The sequence below is a fragment of the Magnolia sinica genome, chromosome 13 (genome assembly GCF_029962835.1).
Source record: "Magnolia sinica isolate HGM2019 chromosome 13, MsV1, whole genome shotgun sequence".
In the NCBI taxonomy this organism is placed as follows: domain Eukaryota; kingdom Viridiplantae; phylum Streptophyta; class Magnoliopsida; order Magnoliales; family Magnoliaceae; genus Magnolia; species Magnolia sinica.
The window spans coordinates 6,435,911-6,453,962 of NC_080585.1; the positions used below are offsets into that span (position 1 = coordinate 6,435,911).

The window sequence follows — 18,052 nt, forward strand, 5'->3', positions numbered from 1 at the left end:
TCATCTGACACGCTGCGAGTGTTGGATGTGTATGCCAGATCTAATCCATTCATCAGAGGGGTCCTGCAATGCGCCCTGGCCCAAGAATCATGTTGGTCCACGAGACACGTGGGACTGATGTTATGAAACGAATGTACGGCTGAAAATTTTGGCCTGAGTTATCTAATCCACAGACCTGTTTCTAACATCGTGGGCGTGGCGCCCTGACGACTTTACCAGCTTTATTTTGTGGCGGGAACATCTAACACGGTCGGACCCACACTGGACCCAGCGATGCCTTTTATTATTATTATTATTATTATTATTATTTTGGGTTTTCGTGAATAAAATATAAGTGTTTAAATAGTGCTGTACCACGCATTTAAATGCGTGGGTTGATTTCATGAGACAACAAAAGGGAGATTGCTTTCGTCTTATATTTAATGATTATATAAATGATCTTGGCGGCTGTACTTGCTTCTTGTACCAAACCTTTCCACGCTCTTAGTTGGCATTTGGACCGTCCACCTGTTCAATCCAATCGTTTGTTCCTCTGCAAAAAAATTATGGTATTAACTGATGTTTCCTAACAGCCGGAACTGGACCAATCTTCTACGAATGATCTTGTCCATCCATTGCGGTTTTAGATGGTCGATCACTCTTTGAGTTTTTCAAGCAGCCCATGAAGACTAGTGGATTCCAGATGCAAGTCGGTGCATGGAAAGGAGGCCCTACGCGTAGTTCACTAGGCAACTCCTCTTTACATGTAGTAAGCTTACACACGCCCACACACACACACAGAGAGCGAGTCATGGATTGGAAGCCGATATATCATCTATTTCTTAGCAAATGAGGACAAAGTAATTTCAAATTTACATATGAGAGAATCATTACAGCTGTTGATCACTGGATCGCTCTCTCCTTTTTCCTCCTCCTCCTCCATCAAGCGTCTAAGCCAAAATGAATGGATCAGGGTGATCATATCTATACCGTAGTATCTAAAAACAATCAGAAATCTATAACTGAGAATTATCAAAGCCGTTGATCTTTCCATTTTTCTGGGGGCCATCTTCATCCTCATGATAGTCATCCATGAATCTCTTCCAAAGCCAATGCCGCTTCCAGACCTTCTCGGTCATCTCTTCGATGGGCACACCCTTGGTCTCCGGGAGTAAGAAGAGCACAAAGAAGGACATGATGAAGACCCATCCGGAGAAGAAGATGAAGATACCAAACTTGAAGTGGCAGAGCATGGACAGGAATGCCTGTGCGATGACAAAGGTGAAGAGGAGGTTGACGCACACGGTTATGCTCTGTCCTGCAGACCTCGTCTCTAGAGGGAACGTCTCACTTGGAATGAGCCACCCCAGCGGACCCCACGACCATGCGAACGCGGAGACGAACGTGCACACCATCAGCACCACCAGGATGGCGTACCCACGCCCCAGGTCCTCGGAGTGGTCTTTCACCTTTATGCCCAGGAGGACGGCGATCACAACCTGCAGAGGATAATCACTCGAATTTTTTAGTATGGGATTTCATATGGTTTTGCAGAATTCCACTTTCGATTCATGATCAAATGTGCTGTCCAGCAATGCAAGTGGCCCTGCTTGCTTTAGCTGGTGGTGCACTTTGGACCCCACATGCAAGCACCATCGAATTTTTTCTTGATTTTTCAAAGATTGCAATTTCTAACAAAGAGAATGTTTCCTGTGGTAGTGGGGGTGGACCCTATCATGATGGGTAGTGCAACGCTGTGGGCCCACCGATGGATATACAAAAGTGGACCTCAAACTGCCTAGCTGACTGGGGCAGCAGTTTCTTAAAATGAGGGAGCTGTGTGTGCACTGGCACTAGTCAGTGCGGGTGAGGTTTTTAAGAACAACGGACAATGATCTCAAGTAAGGTTACCTGAGAGAAAAACATCTGAACCCCTGCTTCCAGCAAGAGCAGCCTGCGGCCCACCTTGTCTACTGCATAGATCGAGACTGTGGTGGAGACAACATTGACAGCTCCTGTGATGACGGCTGAGTAGAGCGAAGCATCGTTCTTGAACCCCAGAGTGTTGAACAGGACCGGTGCATAGAACATTATGGCATTAATGCCAGTGAATTGTTGGAAGATCTGCACCAGGAATAAAAAATTTGTACAATTTACAAAGATATACCAACAATATAAAGAGGAACGCATACAAAATGCCCACAATGGACTGCGCTTGTGGTACATTCTCAGAGTTATCTGATCAGGTCTAGAAACTAGGCACTAGCATTAGTAATGAAGATGACCTGCATCATTAATCATTGTGGGTGTTTAGTACTGCAATGGATCACTGAAACTGAAGATGACTAAATCAGACTGATCAGGTCTAGCTATGAAAATGACCTGTTTTGTCATTTATTGTGGGTGTTTTATACTTATAAAGCCGAGAGGCTGACCTGCATGGCCACAGCAATAATCAGCTGTGGGCGGTTGCGTCGCTTGAGGAGGTTCCTGAATGGGTGCTTGACTTCCTTGGCCACACGGCTTGCCTCCACAAGCTCCAGGTACTCGGGCTCAACGTTGTCGGTTCCACGGATCTTCTTAAGCACTGCCTTCCCTTTCTCGAGCTGACCACGCTCTATGAGGCTATTAGGAGTGTCGACAACCAGAATGGAGCCGATGGTCAGGAGGAGGGCTGGGATCCCAGCTAGCCCAAGCGAGAGCCTCCAACCCCATCCGCCCTTGATTCTGTAGTACAATAGTATTGCTAATAATCAATTTCATTGCCAAACGAAACACCAAAAGCAGCAGTAGCAACAACAAACTGATACCTATACTACTTATCATGCACTCAATCTCAGATCATATAACACTCAAGTATGTGATCCTGATGGTTCATCTATTGGGTGGGCGCTTCCATGGACTGGCCATATCCCCAAAAACCATACTGGTAGATTATTCTAATCACCAATTCGAGTACATTGTCAACATTGGTTAGGCGCTTCCCTAGCCATCTGTATTTGACCAATAAAAAGCTCCTCCATTGGCTGCTAGGATCATCTAATTGATGTCATTTTTGGGGTAGGGCCCATCAAGATGATTGCTCGATGATTAACCAAGACATAAGCAGTAGCACCAGATAGCATCCAAATAGATGGCCACTACATCTTCCATGCGATCCAAATTTTAGAATATTCAAAGGTGACATGATCAGATACTGCCATATTTTATTTTATGTTTTGTTTTCCTGCCAGCTTGTCACATATAAGAAATATCCTATTCGTAGTGCTGATAACTTGATACGAAATTCAGGCAGACCCACTTTTTGGGTGGGCCACCCCAGTGGCCATCCGTTGATATTAGTGTTGGGTCCCACTGTATGCATGGACCGACCTGTTTTTCATATCAGGTGACTTTGGCCCACATTTTGTACATCCAGGATATTCTATGTGACAGTTGGTGGGTTAAAAAAATGGCTATACATACGATTGCTTATGATACAGCTGCTCTCTCTATCTGATAATTTCTCGGTTCAAAGTGCCGAAGGATCAAAAGGTTGGAAAAGCAGCAATGGCAGCGAAGAAGAGGAAACAGCTTACTTTGCGGTACCGTAATTGACGAGGTTTGCAAAGAGAATGCCGAGAGTTACGTTGAGTTGGAATAGTATGTTCAGTCCTCCACGGATTCTTGTTGGGGCTATCTCTGATAGAAACAGCGGCACTGCCTGCATTTTTTTAAATTTCCATTCAGGATTAGGTGGTGGTGAGCGAGTCGCATAAATTCACTACGATCCAATTTTGATAAGATGGATTGTGAGTTCCGGTCCGCACCACCACCGCAATTCGATGTGGAGAATTGGTGGTGGGCCAGACTCGTTGATTAAACAGAACTGAATTAAAATAAAATAAAGAATAAATCGGAGGTGGAACTAGAAAAAGACCTGATTAGCGAAGCCGACTCCACACCCCAGGAAGATCCTTCCTATAATGAGCATGGCAAGGTCTTGGGCAGCTGCATTTAGCACCACGCCAATGATGAAGAAAATCCCTGCAATGAGCATGGTCAGCCTCCGACCGAGGTTTCTTGTGGTGTAGGATGCGAAGAAGGTCGAAGTCAAGCCGGCCAGATACAACGATGATGTAAATAGCTGAAGGCCATGGTTGTCGTATTTGCAGTAATTGCTGTCCAAATCAGGATCTTTGGTCTTTCGATAGACAACTGGGAAGAACTTTTTCAAGAAGGCGTCCATCGATGTTACTCCACCTGCAACAGAGCAACCAAAACACCACCATGTTAAAGGAGTGATTCTTAGCAATTAGACTTGCATGTTTATTTTATACTCAACGCCTTGTTTGGCAGTCATCCAAAAAAGTGAGTTGATCTAATTGTTCAATGAAATGATTGATTTTATGCATTGGGGATCAAAATCTCTAATATATAATTACTGTTATCTAGAGTGAGATTAATTCCTATATAGGTGTTTGGTAACAGAACTAAGCATTTTTTAAAATAAAGAGTTCGAAACGGAACATGTTTTTAATTAAAAATCAAAAGAGGATTGAGGGCGATTAATCTCATTGGTAAAAATAAAAACAAGAAAGACACATTTGCCGAAGGTCACTAACACACAACAGATTCTCAATTTTTTCAAGGATGAGGTTGGATCCTCTGCACAACTTTGCTAGTGGTACCACTCTGGTTCGTGTATTGAATCCAGTCTGTCCACAACAGTGGCCCCACCAAGAAAGCCAGACGCCTGAAAAATAAGGCCGACTGGGCCACAACATGAATTTGGCAGCTTTTAGGTGGATGTCATTATTTTCTGGGGTGAAGCCCACGTAACTATTGGATGGACCTGTTTTTTGGGGGCATCCATGATCAAATGGTACTCACTTTTTTTTCTTCTTGTTTTTTTAAACGCACGCGCACACACCCCCACGCACTGACACCGTAGTGGAATTTCACCACCTATGGGTGTTGAAACTCCTGAGATTCTACCACCCAAGCAAGAGTAAGGACCCTCAAATGGGACTCACTTAATGAGCGCTTTAGATGGCATACATACAACTCGATGGACCCCACACGGACAGTTGAATTACATTTACGGTGAATAATTTCTATCGCATGCCAACCCTTACACGCAGGTGAATAAGAGTTGCAGAAATAGCTTCAAGGATCCGGACTCACGGAGCATAGTTGCACAGTTACATGATAGAGAAAGCACAACCACTAAAGGCAGACGTGCAATAACGTCAATTCCATGTATATAAAACCAGGCCAATACGATCATCTGGTTGGTGAAATACAAAAAAAAAAAAAAAAAAAAAAGAACGGTCAGGAGAACATGGACCATTAACTTGACCAATGGTCCATGTTCTGTGTACTTGTGCGCCCCACACGATGATGGTATTTGCCGGATCTTACATGCATTTAATCTACACTGCGAGGTGACCCGACGACCTAAAAGAATCTTACACGCGCGTATGCTTGACTCGTTTTCAACGTGAGAGCATGCACTTTTAAAATGCACTCGAGTGTGGAAAAGCGGACGCACGAGAAACACGCTATCAACTAAAGTCCGACGTACAGATGATACAGTCTAGCGGAACAGGACACGTGGCAGGGGATCTATCGATCCGGTCCACTAATATACTTCGCGAAACAAAAATTTTCTTGTGTCCACCGTGATGTGTATGACATCCAATCCGTCCATCATTTGCACCGGCTGGACGTGAGCCCAAACTAAAACGGCCACACAGGGGATGTGACGCATACCGTTGAAACATTCTAGGGCCCATCGAAGCGCAGGATTTGGTTGATCGTTCTTCCGTTCATCCTGGTTGTACTCACCTCATGAAGGATTTCGCTGTCAGATAAACTTGGGTGGACCTAAGAAAGTTTTTAACGGTGGGCGTCCTTATTCCGACTCTTCCCTATGGTAGGGCCCACCTGAGCTTCGTATCAAATTTATGTTTGAACTCATGTTACAACATGTGATTGAGAGAATGATGCACGGTGTGGATTTCACAGGCAAATCACGGTATGCGTCAAAGAGCTTTTTGGTGCACGCCGTTTTGGCCGTACCATTACATGTGACACATATACAGCCATACCCGAACCCACGGACGGGATCTCACATCACTTGCCACGTGTACTGTAGAAAAGGGCTAGTGATTTCAACGATTTAATAGGTCACACATGCAATTTCTATGTGCAAGAGTATGGACAATCACGCTCTACCGGAGTATGGAAACCTCCCAAAAGATTCGGAACAGTATAAAATGACCATTTTGCCCCTCTACTGGGATATTCTGGGGTAAATCTGCAATTTTAAGCCGAGAATTGGGACCCGGATAGTAAAAGAGTCTGCTATTTTCGCACGCTGAAAACTGGTTGCTCAGTCGGGCCGTAGGCGTGAAAATAGTATTCCTTACTTTTAACAGGGAAACCATAAATCGTACGTGATTCCCATTGACGGGAAAAGACCGACCACCAAAAACAAGGCAAAATACGACGGAAGTACCCTATGCGTAATAGCAGCTGTTCATGGATCCCAAAATACCCTCGCTGGAACCTTGCGCGTAAGTACTCCAACTAGGGTATTATAGTAATTTTCCCAAAACACTACGTACTCCCGGTGAGCTGGGCGGGAAAACACAATTTCCTACAACCTCCCTCCCCCCCTATTTTCAGAAAAAAAATAAATTCAATTCCTGGTTTTCAAAAAACCCTAAACTGGACTTCTTCTAAGAAAATCTCAAGAAAACTTCTTTCCGATCTAAAACCGCTACGTTTCCTCATCCCTTTTCCAACCATGTAATTACAATTTCTTCATTTTTACTGGAAGAATTCCATCAAAATACAGCTAAAAATAAAAAATCAAAAATCAAAATCCATCAAACTAAAGCTAAAGAAATCAAAATCATAAAAATCGAAACGGTCAAATTTCAGAAAGGTTACAGCTACTTCAAGTAAGCTGATCTCCCCCAGTTGTTTTTCCCGGATTTCCAAACAGGTACGCTGGATTTCACCCGATTAAAATCCATTTCCACAAAATAATAAATCTGTTTCATTTTCTCAGTCCGATCTAAAACCAGAAAAGGAAAAATTAAAAAAATCTGTTTCGTTTTCTCAGTCCTTTTATATCATAATCACTTCATTTTGAACAGAAAATTTCAGCTAATTCGCGAAAGTCATGATAGACGAGATTCATCAAATTCCAGCTAATTCAAGACAACCGAAGTGCATCAGACCACAGAAAAGTGACAGCTAATTCATGAAATCCCCATTTCATCCAGCGATTTTCCCAGTTTTCCAAACTCCAAACCGGAATTCTTAAAACCATAGCTCATTTCCCTCAAAAACTGCTTTCCGATCTAGAACCAGAAAAAAAAAATCCGCTCCATTTTAGCATTCTTTTTCTCTACTGCTTCTAGTAGAACCTCTTTATTTCAAACAGAGAAATTAGCAAAAATTCATGAAAAATCAAAACAATCAAAATCTATCAAGGCACAGCCAGTTAAACAAAATCAAAATAATAAAAGAATGGCCAAAATCAAAAGTCGCCAAACTAGAGCTAATTCAAGATCATCGAAATCACTGAAACTCATGACAATCAACCAAAGTAAACCAGGAAAAAACCTAGAATGCCAGATCTGTAAAACCTCACCTGATACTCCGACATCGTATCCGAACATCAGGCCACCCGTCGCCGCCATGATGCAAGAAATGATCACGATCGGCGTGATCTTGGCTTCGAATTCCACACCGGGACCCGACGGCCCCGAGAATCCTCCCACAGGCATGACTGGAAGAACGTATCGGATATCGGCGATTCGTGACCCAGAAATCAGGAAAAGAAGGAAAGAAGAACGTCGACTGAGAGCAATGATTTCCACGGAGTGGGATTATTTATAGATGTGGAGGCCAGAGTAATGCTAGTACACTCGCACGCGTGAGATGGGAACCAGGGATTCGCGTAACACGTGAGGACAAGAAACACGTGCAGAAGATCGGATCCATTAAACTCCTATGATAGACCACGAAAATAGAAAAATTATCCGATCGTCCGTATTTTTCCAGTACGTGTAGCTCACGAATGAGATGTGATATAATTTATTCCAAAGGAATCAACGCAATGAGGCCCACCATATGAACGGATCGGACCTTTCTCACGCGTAACGTTATGGACGCGTGAGAAACGAATAGAAAAAAGCGCAGTAATTTAGCGTGGCCGGTTTCGTTTACGCATTGCATTTTATCTAATGATCTGAACCGTTCACGTTCCGAATTCTATCTGAGTGGTCCATCATCCGAAACATTTGATGAACGGGTCATTGTGTGAACGGTTCAGATCTATCCAAGGAAGCAATCCAGGGTGGAAACCGGCTACTGTAGGCACCCTACGCTATCAGAACCGTACAAATAGGTGCAGTCGAAAATCCGGTTACGAGAATGTTACGTTACGGAAGAAGGGCGTGTATATGGTGTGGGCCAACTGAGCTTTTGATCAGCTTCATTTTTTGTTTTATGTAGTAAAATGAGTTGGAAAATGGGATGGACGGCATGGATAAAACACATACATCATGGTGGGCCCACAGCGTCTAACAGTGAGGTCACCACCCAATCCGCTTCCATTACAGTGGGACCATTTCGAACTATGGATATTGTTACGTGGGGGAAAGGATTGGCTACTCCCCCTGACACCAGCCACGTGGCTGGTGGTTGGTGCTCTGTGGGCCCCACCATGATGTACGTGTTTCATCTATTCTGTTCATCCATTTTTACAGATCATTTTAGGGCTTGATACAAAAAATGATAGGGATATAAATCTTAGGTGGGCCACACCACAGGACAAAAATAATGAATGGATATTCACAATTAAAATCCTCTTAAGGCCTACTGTACTGTTTATTTGACATCCAATCTGTTTATTTGGTCATAAAGACGCAGATGAAGGGAAAAAATAAATATCAGCTTGATCCAAAACTTTTATGGCCCCCAAAACGTTTTTAATGGTCAAAATTCATTCAACACTGTTTCCTGTAATGTGGTCCACTTGAGATTTATATATACTTCATTTTTTTTAATATAACATAAAATGATATATAAAAATAGATGGACGGCATGGATGACACACATACATCATAGTGGGCCCCACGGAGCACCGACCACCAGCCAATGTGTCAGGGGGAGTAGCCAATCCGTTCCCGTTACGTGGAGGCGGCTGGCAAGTCTACGAACGGCTCTCGATTCTCCACTCTCGTGCGGGCCACGTCGTCTGAAAGCTGGTGCATGAGAGTTGGGAAGAAATGAAATTACGTAAAAGCCCTCGCTGTGATGAAATTGTTGGGATGGGACGGGGTTACTTTTGTCAGTGGCTTCGTAAGCTGTTTTAGACTGAACAACACGTGCAAGAGGAGAGAAACGCGTTGACACGTTGTTTTCTTTGATCATGAGTTCTGCGTCGGCACGCGGATTGCATACTGATCCCCCGGTGCTGACGTCGCTACTGGTCGGTGATCTGTGGGCCCACCATGATGTTTGTATTCAATCCACGCCGCCCATGCATTTTTCAGCTCATTTCAGGTCATGATCGAAAAATGACGTAGATCCAAATCACATTACACGTAAACAGTGTTGAACAATTGCCCACTGTTAAAATCTAAAATCTTTTTACGGTTCAACGTAAATTATAAATGTTGATGTAGAAATCTGGCTCATGCTCTCGAAGCTCCAAGCAATCGCACCGAGTCCAAGAAGAAGATAAAGAAGACCTGAACTAAAGCAGGGGATCCTCTGATGCCAAAGTCAGGCTAAGAATCTAGGTTTAAGTAGAGTTGGTGGGTTTAGGGTGAAAGATTTTACGTTCCTTCTAATGTAGATGAGACTCTTATTTATAGTGAAGATAAGAGAATGTGGTCCGTAATTTCAGGCACAATTTCAGCCATTACACGAGATGTTAGGGAGTGATGGATACCGACAATTATACAAGAATCACGTCGTGGGCGGTTACTCCTGTCGTGTGTTACTGGGAGAGAATCTCATACCTAACTGATTTGGTTAAGCATTCATGGTCGAGTAAAAACATCTAAAGCTGAGCTTATATCAGCTGAGCTCATCTCAACCGAGCTTCGTCAAACAACCGAGGACTACTCGGACTGGGCTCATCATAATTGGGCTCTATTACTCAATCATGGACGACTTGAATTGACCCAAGCACGACTAAATCAGTCCGAGCACTGACCTATTGAGGCAGAGCTGACTTGCCGAGGTCAAGCTGAGCTGCCGAGGTTGAGTAGACCTATTAAGGCTGAACTAAGCTGCTGAGGCTGAGCAGACCTGTTGAGGCCGAGCTGACCTATTAAGGCCAAGTTTAGGTGCAAAGTCAAGCTGACCTGCTGTAACATCCTGAATTTTCACTGTTTTGGATTTCCAAAAATCTCTGAATTTTTTTTATTAATTAACTTATAATATCACTTAATGACCATTAGCACTCAATGTTAGTTTATACAGTGGTGGTACCAATAAAGAATATCATAAGTTCGATTAATCAGTCGTAGGAAGCCAATGAATCCGCCCGATCACTTGAACATCAAGTGTAGCCCCATGATTTACTCGCATAGGACCCAAATCTAACCAACTCATCGCTAATTAATCAAGACAAGCATAATTAAATTAAAGATCTAACTGAAACTGAGTCAGATAAGGCCTGGATCTTAGCTAATAGACAAAATCAACCCCATTGCTCTTTTAGCCTAAAACCGACAGTTCAGAGTAATCATGACCAAATCTCCACTTTCACTAGTTATAAATGGGCCACACTATGAACATAGTTAATCAAAACCCTAAGCATTACTCACGAGAAATCTCACTACCAAATTCATTTCAGAAATGCCCCGATTTTTCGAATAAGCTCTAGACCCCTCGTTGGTGGGCCATTAGTTTCAAAATTATAGAGTAATGTTCGTCTTACTAGGCTCAACGTCCATCGCGGGAGTCGGATCTAGGTAGTGTACAAAACCGCTCAACTTGAGCAGAAGGACGAGTGCATGAGAAGCGCACATACCCTAAAGAAAGGAGCTGGAACTTAAGTGAATTGAGTCATCCACTCTTATGTAAAGTTGAGGATTTCGGACCGTCGGTTTGTGACCAAACTTCACACGTGAAGTAAGGATATTTCTCTGCTCATATCCGTATAGTCGTGGCCCCGATCGACCATCGGTGACCGTTGAACAGACTTCTAATCATATCTGTCGATCGGCGCATCCAAATGGCGGACCGATCATGTTTATACGTAGATCATCATTAGGGCTATCTATCTTACGGTGTATATCAATATGTACACCCCATAATGGGCCCTAGAGCTTAGAAAGACCTTCCCATAGGTCTAGTATAGTAAAAATCCAATACTTGGGGCCATTTTCACCAAATCTGGCATTATAAAAGGGGCTCATTTGGGCACCCCCTCTCCCCATACGATTTTGCCCTAGAAGAGAGAGAAGAGAGAAAGGGGAGAAGAGAAGGAGGAGAAAGGGCCTCATTTGGGCACCCCCTCAGCTGCTTGAACCAAAGTCGAGATATGTCGGCTAAGGTGAGGGAGAATGCTCGGCACATCACAGCATCCGAGGCATCGTGCAATTCTATGTATGTTCGAAAGCATTCGATGTGTTCAGTTGGGTCGATTTTACCAGTGAAAGGTGTAATCTGTGGAAGACGGAACCGTTCCGGTAGTCGAGCCTGCATCACTTCATCCACAAATGAGGATGCCTTTGTTTTGGGCTTGGTTTGATGTGCATCCTGACTCTACTTCAAGTCTGCAATCTCTTCCCGCACTTCTTTCCTGAAGTCCTGGAGGTCAGTTTTCCAAGGTTCGTGGCTTTCTGCCATACCCTCAACCGGAGGCCGGCTGCGCCTCCTCCGATCTATCTCGTATCGAAGATCAGTGGCGGGCAGTACGACAGTCGCGGAATGAGCAGGTGCTGGCTCGGACGGATCATGGGGCTGATTTGGCTGAGGGAGCGATCACGGAGTGGTGCGGTGAGGGTCGGCAACTTGTTGGGGAATGTTCATCGCCTGACCCTGATGATGCTGCTGAACTTGCTGACGGTGCATCTGTTCCAATATTTGTTTCATAACGTTTATGTCGGCTCTGAGCTCTTGGACCTCTCGATCCAACCGCCCATTGCCTCGGTTCTGCTGGGTATTTCTTATCGCAGCAGAGGCTGCTGGATGAGTAACAGAATCCTGACGGTTGTTGGGTTGATTTTGAGTCCCTTGGGCTACGCTCGCACCTGGTGGTCTAGTAACAGCGGCCTCATTCGGCTCTTCTTGGACCGTTCTTCTATTTCTCGCCATCAGAACACGTTTACAGCTTCTGGATAAAGCGTAGAAAATGACTTTTTGTACTGTTTCCCACAGACGGAGCCAAACTGTTGATGCAAAAATCTGGTCCACCCTCTTTAGACCTTCGATACCTGCACAGGAAGAAGACAAAGGAGACCTTGGCTAGAACAGGGGACCCTCCGATGACAAAGTCAGGTTATAAATCTGGGTCTTATAGTATTGAGGGGTTTTGAGAGAGAGTTTTTGCGTACCTTTGATCTGGAGACGTCCTTCTTTTATAAGAGTGAGAGGTCCCGATGTGTAGGGATTCTCTTCCCAATTCTTAGGAGATTTGATTTGATTTGATTTGTTTATGGATTTAGCCCGATCCCGAGATTTTCGGGATTGGATATCCTTAATTACACTGGATTTTCGGGACGATATTTAGGTTTACACCGTCTCTTCCTTGCTTAACTCGGCCTTAACCGACTCCGGTAGCAAATGAGTCTCGGCTGGCTACAAGGATGAAGCTTTTTGCCTTCTGTCGGATGAAACAGAGTTGGTCTGTAACCAATTCCCCTTCTTACTCCGATAACCGATACTATAACCGACTTAATATGAGTCGGTTTTATAGTCGGTCAGGTGACTTATAGCTTTCGGACCTTAATTGGTCCCCTTTAAATGTTGCTGACTCGTAATCCGAGTCAACTTTATATGTCTTATATATTTTGCCTATGGCTCTTGACTCTTCAAATCTAGGTCGGGATTCATTTCCTGCAATCCGAGCTAAGTCTCTCCTTTAGGCTTCGTCTTGTCTCGGTCTGACTTGTTGCCCCAGACCCTCGGGCAGTGTTAATAGAGTTGGTCCATTCCATAATTGGGTCTCCGGACTTGTCATATATATTTTTCCCCAACAAAACCCATTCGCCAAACGATGGAAGATGCCCCTCAAGATGACAGATTAGCCGATCTTAATCATCTAATTTGCTTGTTAAATTCTTATTACAGAGTAACCAATAGTGATCTACTCACTTTGATTGTTGGGTTATGAACCATACACAGCATTGGAAGCAACTTGGACAACCTGTATTTTTGTACAACTCTGACGTGTGCACGATGGGATTAGTCACCACCTTTTGAGAAGTGATGGTGAACTATCACAAGAGTGTAACTCATAAAAATTCCTTCGCTTTGCGTCCACTCTTCTCACCGGAGCGGATTGGCTGGTGCACCTCACACTGCCAATTTATAAAGGTGGGCAGTATTCGACCCAACTTGTTGGGTCTAACTCGACTAAACCAGTCAGATCCAATCCGACCCGAACCGAAAGCCAAGGTCGGGTTAGATCAAGTAGACTCATTTGGATCCAACACCAAACCGAGTCGAGTTTGGGTCATGTAACAACTCGATTTGATTCGAACTGGAATTAGGTAATATAAAGTTAGATTTTACATTTTTTAAATAAAAAAATTATCTTTACCCTTCTTCTATTCGAACCCTAACCCTGCCCAAACCGGCGCTGCCAGATGAACCTTTGTGGCATGTAACAACTGCAACCATACCAGCATTCACATCCCGCTGGTTGAAGCACGACCAGCGAACATGGCCTGAATTGGTTTAGTCTCCGGCTCGGTTTAACTTAGCTTGGTTCGAACTGACCGGACAAACTCAACTCGATCCGACTCGATTTCTCTGACCAAGTCGAACTCGGTTCAGGTTAGGCTAGAAAAGAATTGGTTCGGATTGAGTTAGCCTTGCTGGACTTGGTTCCTAATCAAATTGAGTTCGAGTCAAGTACTTGCAAAATCGGATCGAATCAAGTTGGACCTAATCCGGTCTGACTCGAGCCGATGCCCACCTCTACCAATCTAGCTGAGGTCGGTAGTGACCTGCAAAGGCGATCTTTGACACTCCTCGAGATCCAAGTTTATGAATGGTTCAAAGGAGATCAAAGTTACGTGGGACCAACAATGAGGTATTTATCATATCTACACCGATTCATCCATTTTTAGAGATCGTTCTGTATCTTGGTCCCAATAACAAGCAATTTCCAAGGCTCAGGTGGATCACACCACAAATAGTAGTGGGACAGTGATTCTCACCGTTAAAAAATTCATAAGGCCCACAGTAACGTTTACTTTCCATCCCATCTGCTCGCAAGGTCACACAGACCAAAAAACTGACAGTATAAATCCAAAATTTATATGACCCCAGCAGGGTTTCAATGGCAGGCGTTCAATCCCCTTTGCTTTTTAAAGTATGGTTCACTTTATTTTTTTATTTTCTTAGTTTTAGGCTCAACCCTCACGACGAGCCTGCCAAGTGGACGGACTTTTTGGATATAACGCACACCTCATGATGGAACCCATGCAACTTGGTGAAGTCAACACATGGTGTGGGGTACACCAGCCAATCCCTTCCCTTCTTACTAAACCCCCGAAATCAAAATCCAAGTTCCTGCCACAGTAGTACGATATGGGCCTGTTTCTACCCACAGGGTTCATCTGAAACGATGATATGAACCGTTGATATTCTGGATTCTATGAGACTTAGGCTATGGTACGAAAAATGTATTGAACGAATGATTGTGTATGAAGAAGAAAATTTAATGGTTCATATTCAAATACAAGATTCAAAGCTTACGATCATCAATGAAGCATGATTATAACTTCATAGCTTCTATATGGCATCAATGAGAACATGGCGGTTCAGATCAATCCAAGGAGGCGATTCGGACGTGGAATTGGACACTGTATGGTATTGATATCGGAAGCAACGTGAGGCGACAAACGTCAGAGGGTTTGATTCAATTCAATTTCTATCTTTTATTACAGGGTCTGCGTCTTGGCGGGGCGTCAGCTTATCCCTTCAAAATCCGAGGAGTGGCTAACTGGGTGTTAATTATTACAAAGAAAATGATCCGATACAACTGATGTATCATGTGCTATGGTACACTAACCTTTTTCCATCAACGTTACGTGTGGAATATCCAACTCGAACAGATGGGGTTTGCCTGCCGAACCATGATTATGAAATAATATGAAAATCAGGCTCATCCACTCGTCAATCGGACACAACATCAAATCAATGGACAGAAAATGGTAAGGCTCAGATTGTATTGGTGTGGCCCACCCACAGAATGAATTGGCCTGATTTTCACATCAGGTGATAATCATGGTGCTCCCATCTTTTGCTATGATTGGATACTCTAAATATATTGTTGTATCGTCTTTAATTATGGTGCGGCAGGACAAAAGTTACCTATGGGCGCACCTTATGGCCGTTCGTTGCTGGGCCACCTTGTTTTGACCCGACCATTGCAAGAGATATTGTGGGCGTTTCAACTCATTCACATGACAACCTTTTGGGGCCAAGGTGCCGTTCGTGGAAATGTTGTTACTATCGCCACGTGTGAACGAAAATGCCAAACTCGCTACCTCCAGTCGTTGAAGATTGTGACCCGCCGCCCCTGATGTTGTAGTGTACGGTGATGCTCCCGACTACTGATTTGGCGGTCCCGATCTGGATGGGCTACATACGGAGAGAAGAATTATAAGATCCTCCACGGGAGAGTATACACCGTACACTCAGGTCTTCTGTTTGTACGAGGTGTGCCCATGGTTTACTGATCCAAACCATTGAAATGTTGGGCCCTCCATGGATGGACCCAGATTCAAAACTCACATTGATGGGAAAAATCTTAACTTTGAAATTGTTGCCTAAACCTAGACGGATAAAAACAGGAATACAACATAGATAACTGATTGATGGCCAGGATCTCCCTATCTTGGAGTTTTCAGGAAATTGTCCAATCAAGTGGAACTGTGGACCACATAACCATGAACCCTGCTTCTACAAACCGAAATTGTGCATATCCTTTGGTTGAGGATCATCTAACCCTCATCTTAAAATTGTGATTTTTGCTCGTTGAGTGTCAACCCTTGATATTGTTTAGTTGGACTTTCGTTTATCTCCATTGATAGCTGCTAGGATAACGGTTTCTACTGGCCGTACACGTGCCAAGTGACCAATGGATATGGTATGACTGGTCAAGGATAAGAAAAATTCAATCTTTTGGGAGAGTATGATGGATGATACATACGTACGCTTGCGTGTCAAGCATGATATTGCTCTGGCAGAGTACCACATGACTCGAGAGTGGTTGGCCCACAGCAAGATTCCTTTGCGTGGCCAATCTCATCACTATCACTTCATGGTCAGTTGGGCCCACTTGCTTTTATCAGACGGTGAGAAGTTTCTCAAAGTAGCTCTCAAAGCTTCCTGTCACGTGCATTATGTGTGAAGGGAAGCGCCGAAAGTGTCTTCAAAGTTCAGCGTTCAAGGAAGTGACGAAGAGCAAGTTTACTTCATTGGAATGACGACACGTTTCGGATTGCAAAAATGAAAGAGGCAAAGATAAAATCGAAATGAGACGTTTGGATTAGTCAATCAAACCCCGAAGTCATTAAGGCTTACGTTCGCAAGATGTTTCACCTAAAATCGAAATGAGTCGTTTGGATTAGTCAATCAAACCCCGAAGTCATTAAGGCTTACGTTCGCAAGATATTTCACCTCGAACGAGAATTTCTGTAACACAGATTTTAATACCTTTTGGCTCTATGCCCCGTGGGGCCCACCATAATATCTGCAAATATATTGACTCCGTCAGCCACGGGAGCAGATTAGGTGCAGCCCTAACCGTGGGGCCCACCTTGATGTATTTACTCTATATTCATGTCATTTTTTCAAATCATTTCATTGCATTAGCCCAAAATTTAAGAACATCTCGAGTAGAACATGCCGTAGGAAACAACGGTGGTTGGATGCCCTACCTTTAAAAACTTCCTAAGGCCCACCATACTTCTCAAACAACCATTTACTTTAAAAGCTTAAGCTTTTAGAATGTGATGTATCAATGTGTATTAAGGGACTTTATCACTCCACCACATGCGAGGACGGAATTCCACATGAAAACCTATGGACAATGGTGGAGTAGCACTTTGTTGAAGTGATAAAGTCTCTTGACAACATTGATACACTAGCCCATGAAAGTTTAAGCTTTTACAGTATATGGTTGTTTGACATGATATTAGAGTAGAAGAATATATATTCAAATATCATTTGAATATCGACATTAGCACCTGACAGGTGTTTGGGTGAGATTTTACATCTTGTTTCATCCGGTGGCCCACACCGGAACAATGAATTAGGAATTTTATCCAATTTCTCTTAACTGTTCATTTCCTTTGTACTAATCTGTGTCACCCCATAATCCTACTCGCCTCGTTTCTCCAGACAGTGAGAATTACCTGATTGATGGCTCCAGTAGCAGACACGTGTATGGCTAGCAGACACGTGTATGGCCCACCCGGTGATCAGGCAGTTGTTTTTTCCAAAATACATTAATCACAATTTTGTGATTGCCCAAGATTCGTTCCCATGTTGCACACGTGTGACTCATTTCTACGTGTGAGGCTGGGTGCCTACGGCCTGAAAATGACTAGACGCGGGTTGGGTACTTCTCTGCCTGTACCGACGCTAGTAGCTGACTGGCCACAACCAGACGGAGAGGAATCTTAAATAATGAAAGAGGCATCGGCCATATTGCTAAGAAAGGGTGGTGGATTTCAGAGGAAAGTACAAACACACGTGATCATGCCTTATAGGATTTGGATGGATCCAGGTCGTTGAAAGAGATGGCCCAGTCAATGCTCTAGACCAACTTTCAAATATACTTTATGTGGATCAAATCTTTCACGTGCTTGTACCG

The 18,052-nt window shown here is 43.7% G+C and overlaps 1 protein-coding gene across 1 annotated transcript; it reads right to left on the bottom strand.

The window, feature by feature from the left end:
- Positions 1–793: 793 nt before the first annotated feature.
- LOC131222586 (sugar transport protein 13) lies at positions 794–7,853 on the bottom strand. Its single transcript, XM_058217718.1, has 6 exons — positions 7,628–7,853; positions 3,899–4,221; positions 3,558–3,682; positions 2,415–2,706; positions 1,891–2,103; positions 794–1,478 (listed from the first exon to the last, which is right to left on the bottom strand). The coding sequence occupies exons 1-6, from the start codon at positions 7,761–7,763 to the stop codon at positions 996–998; spliced, it is 1,572 nt and encodes a 523-aa protein (XP_058073701.1). The 5' UTR covers positions 7,764–7,853; the 3' UTR covers positions 794–995.
- Positions 7,854–18,052: the final 10,199 nt, after the last annotated feature.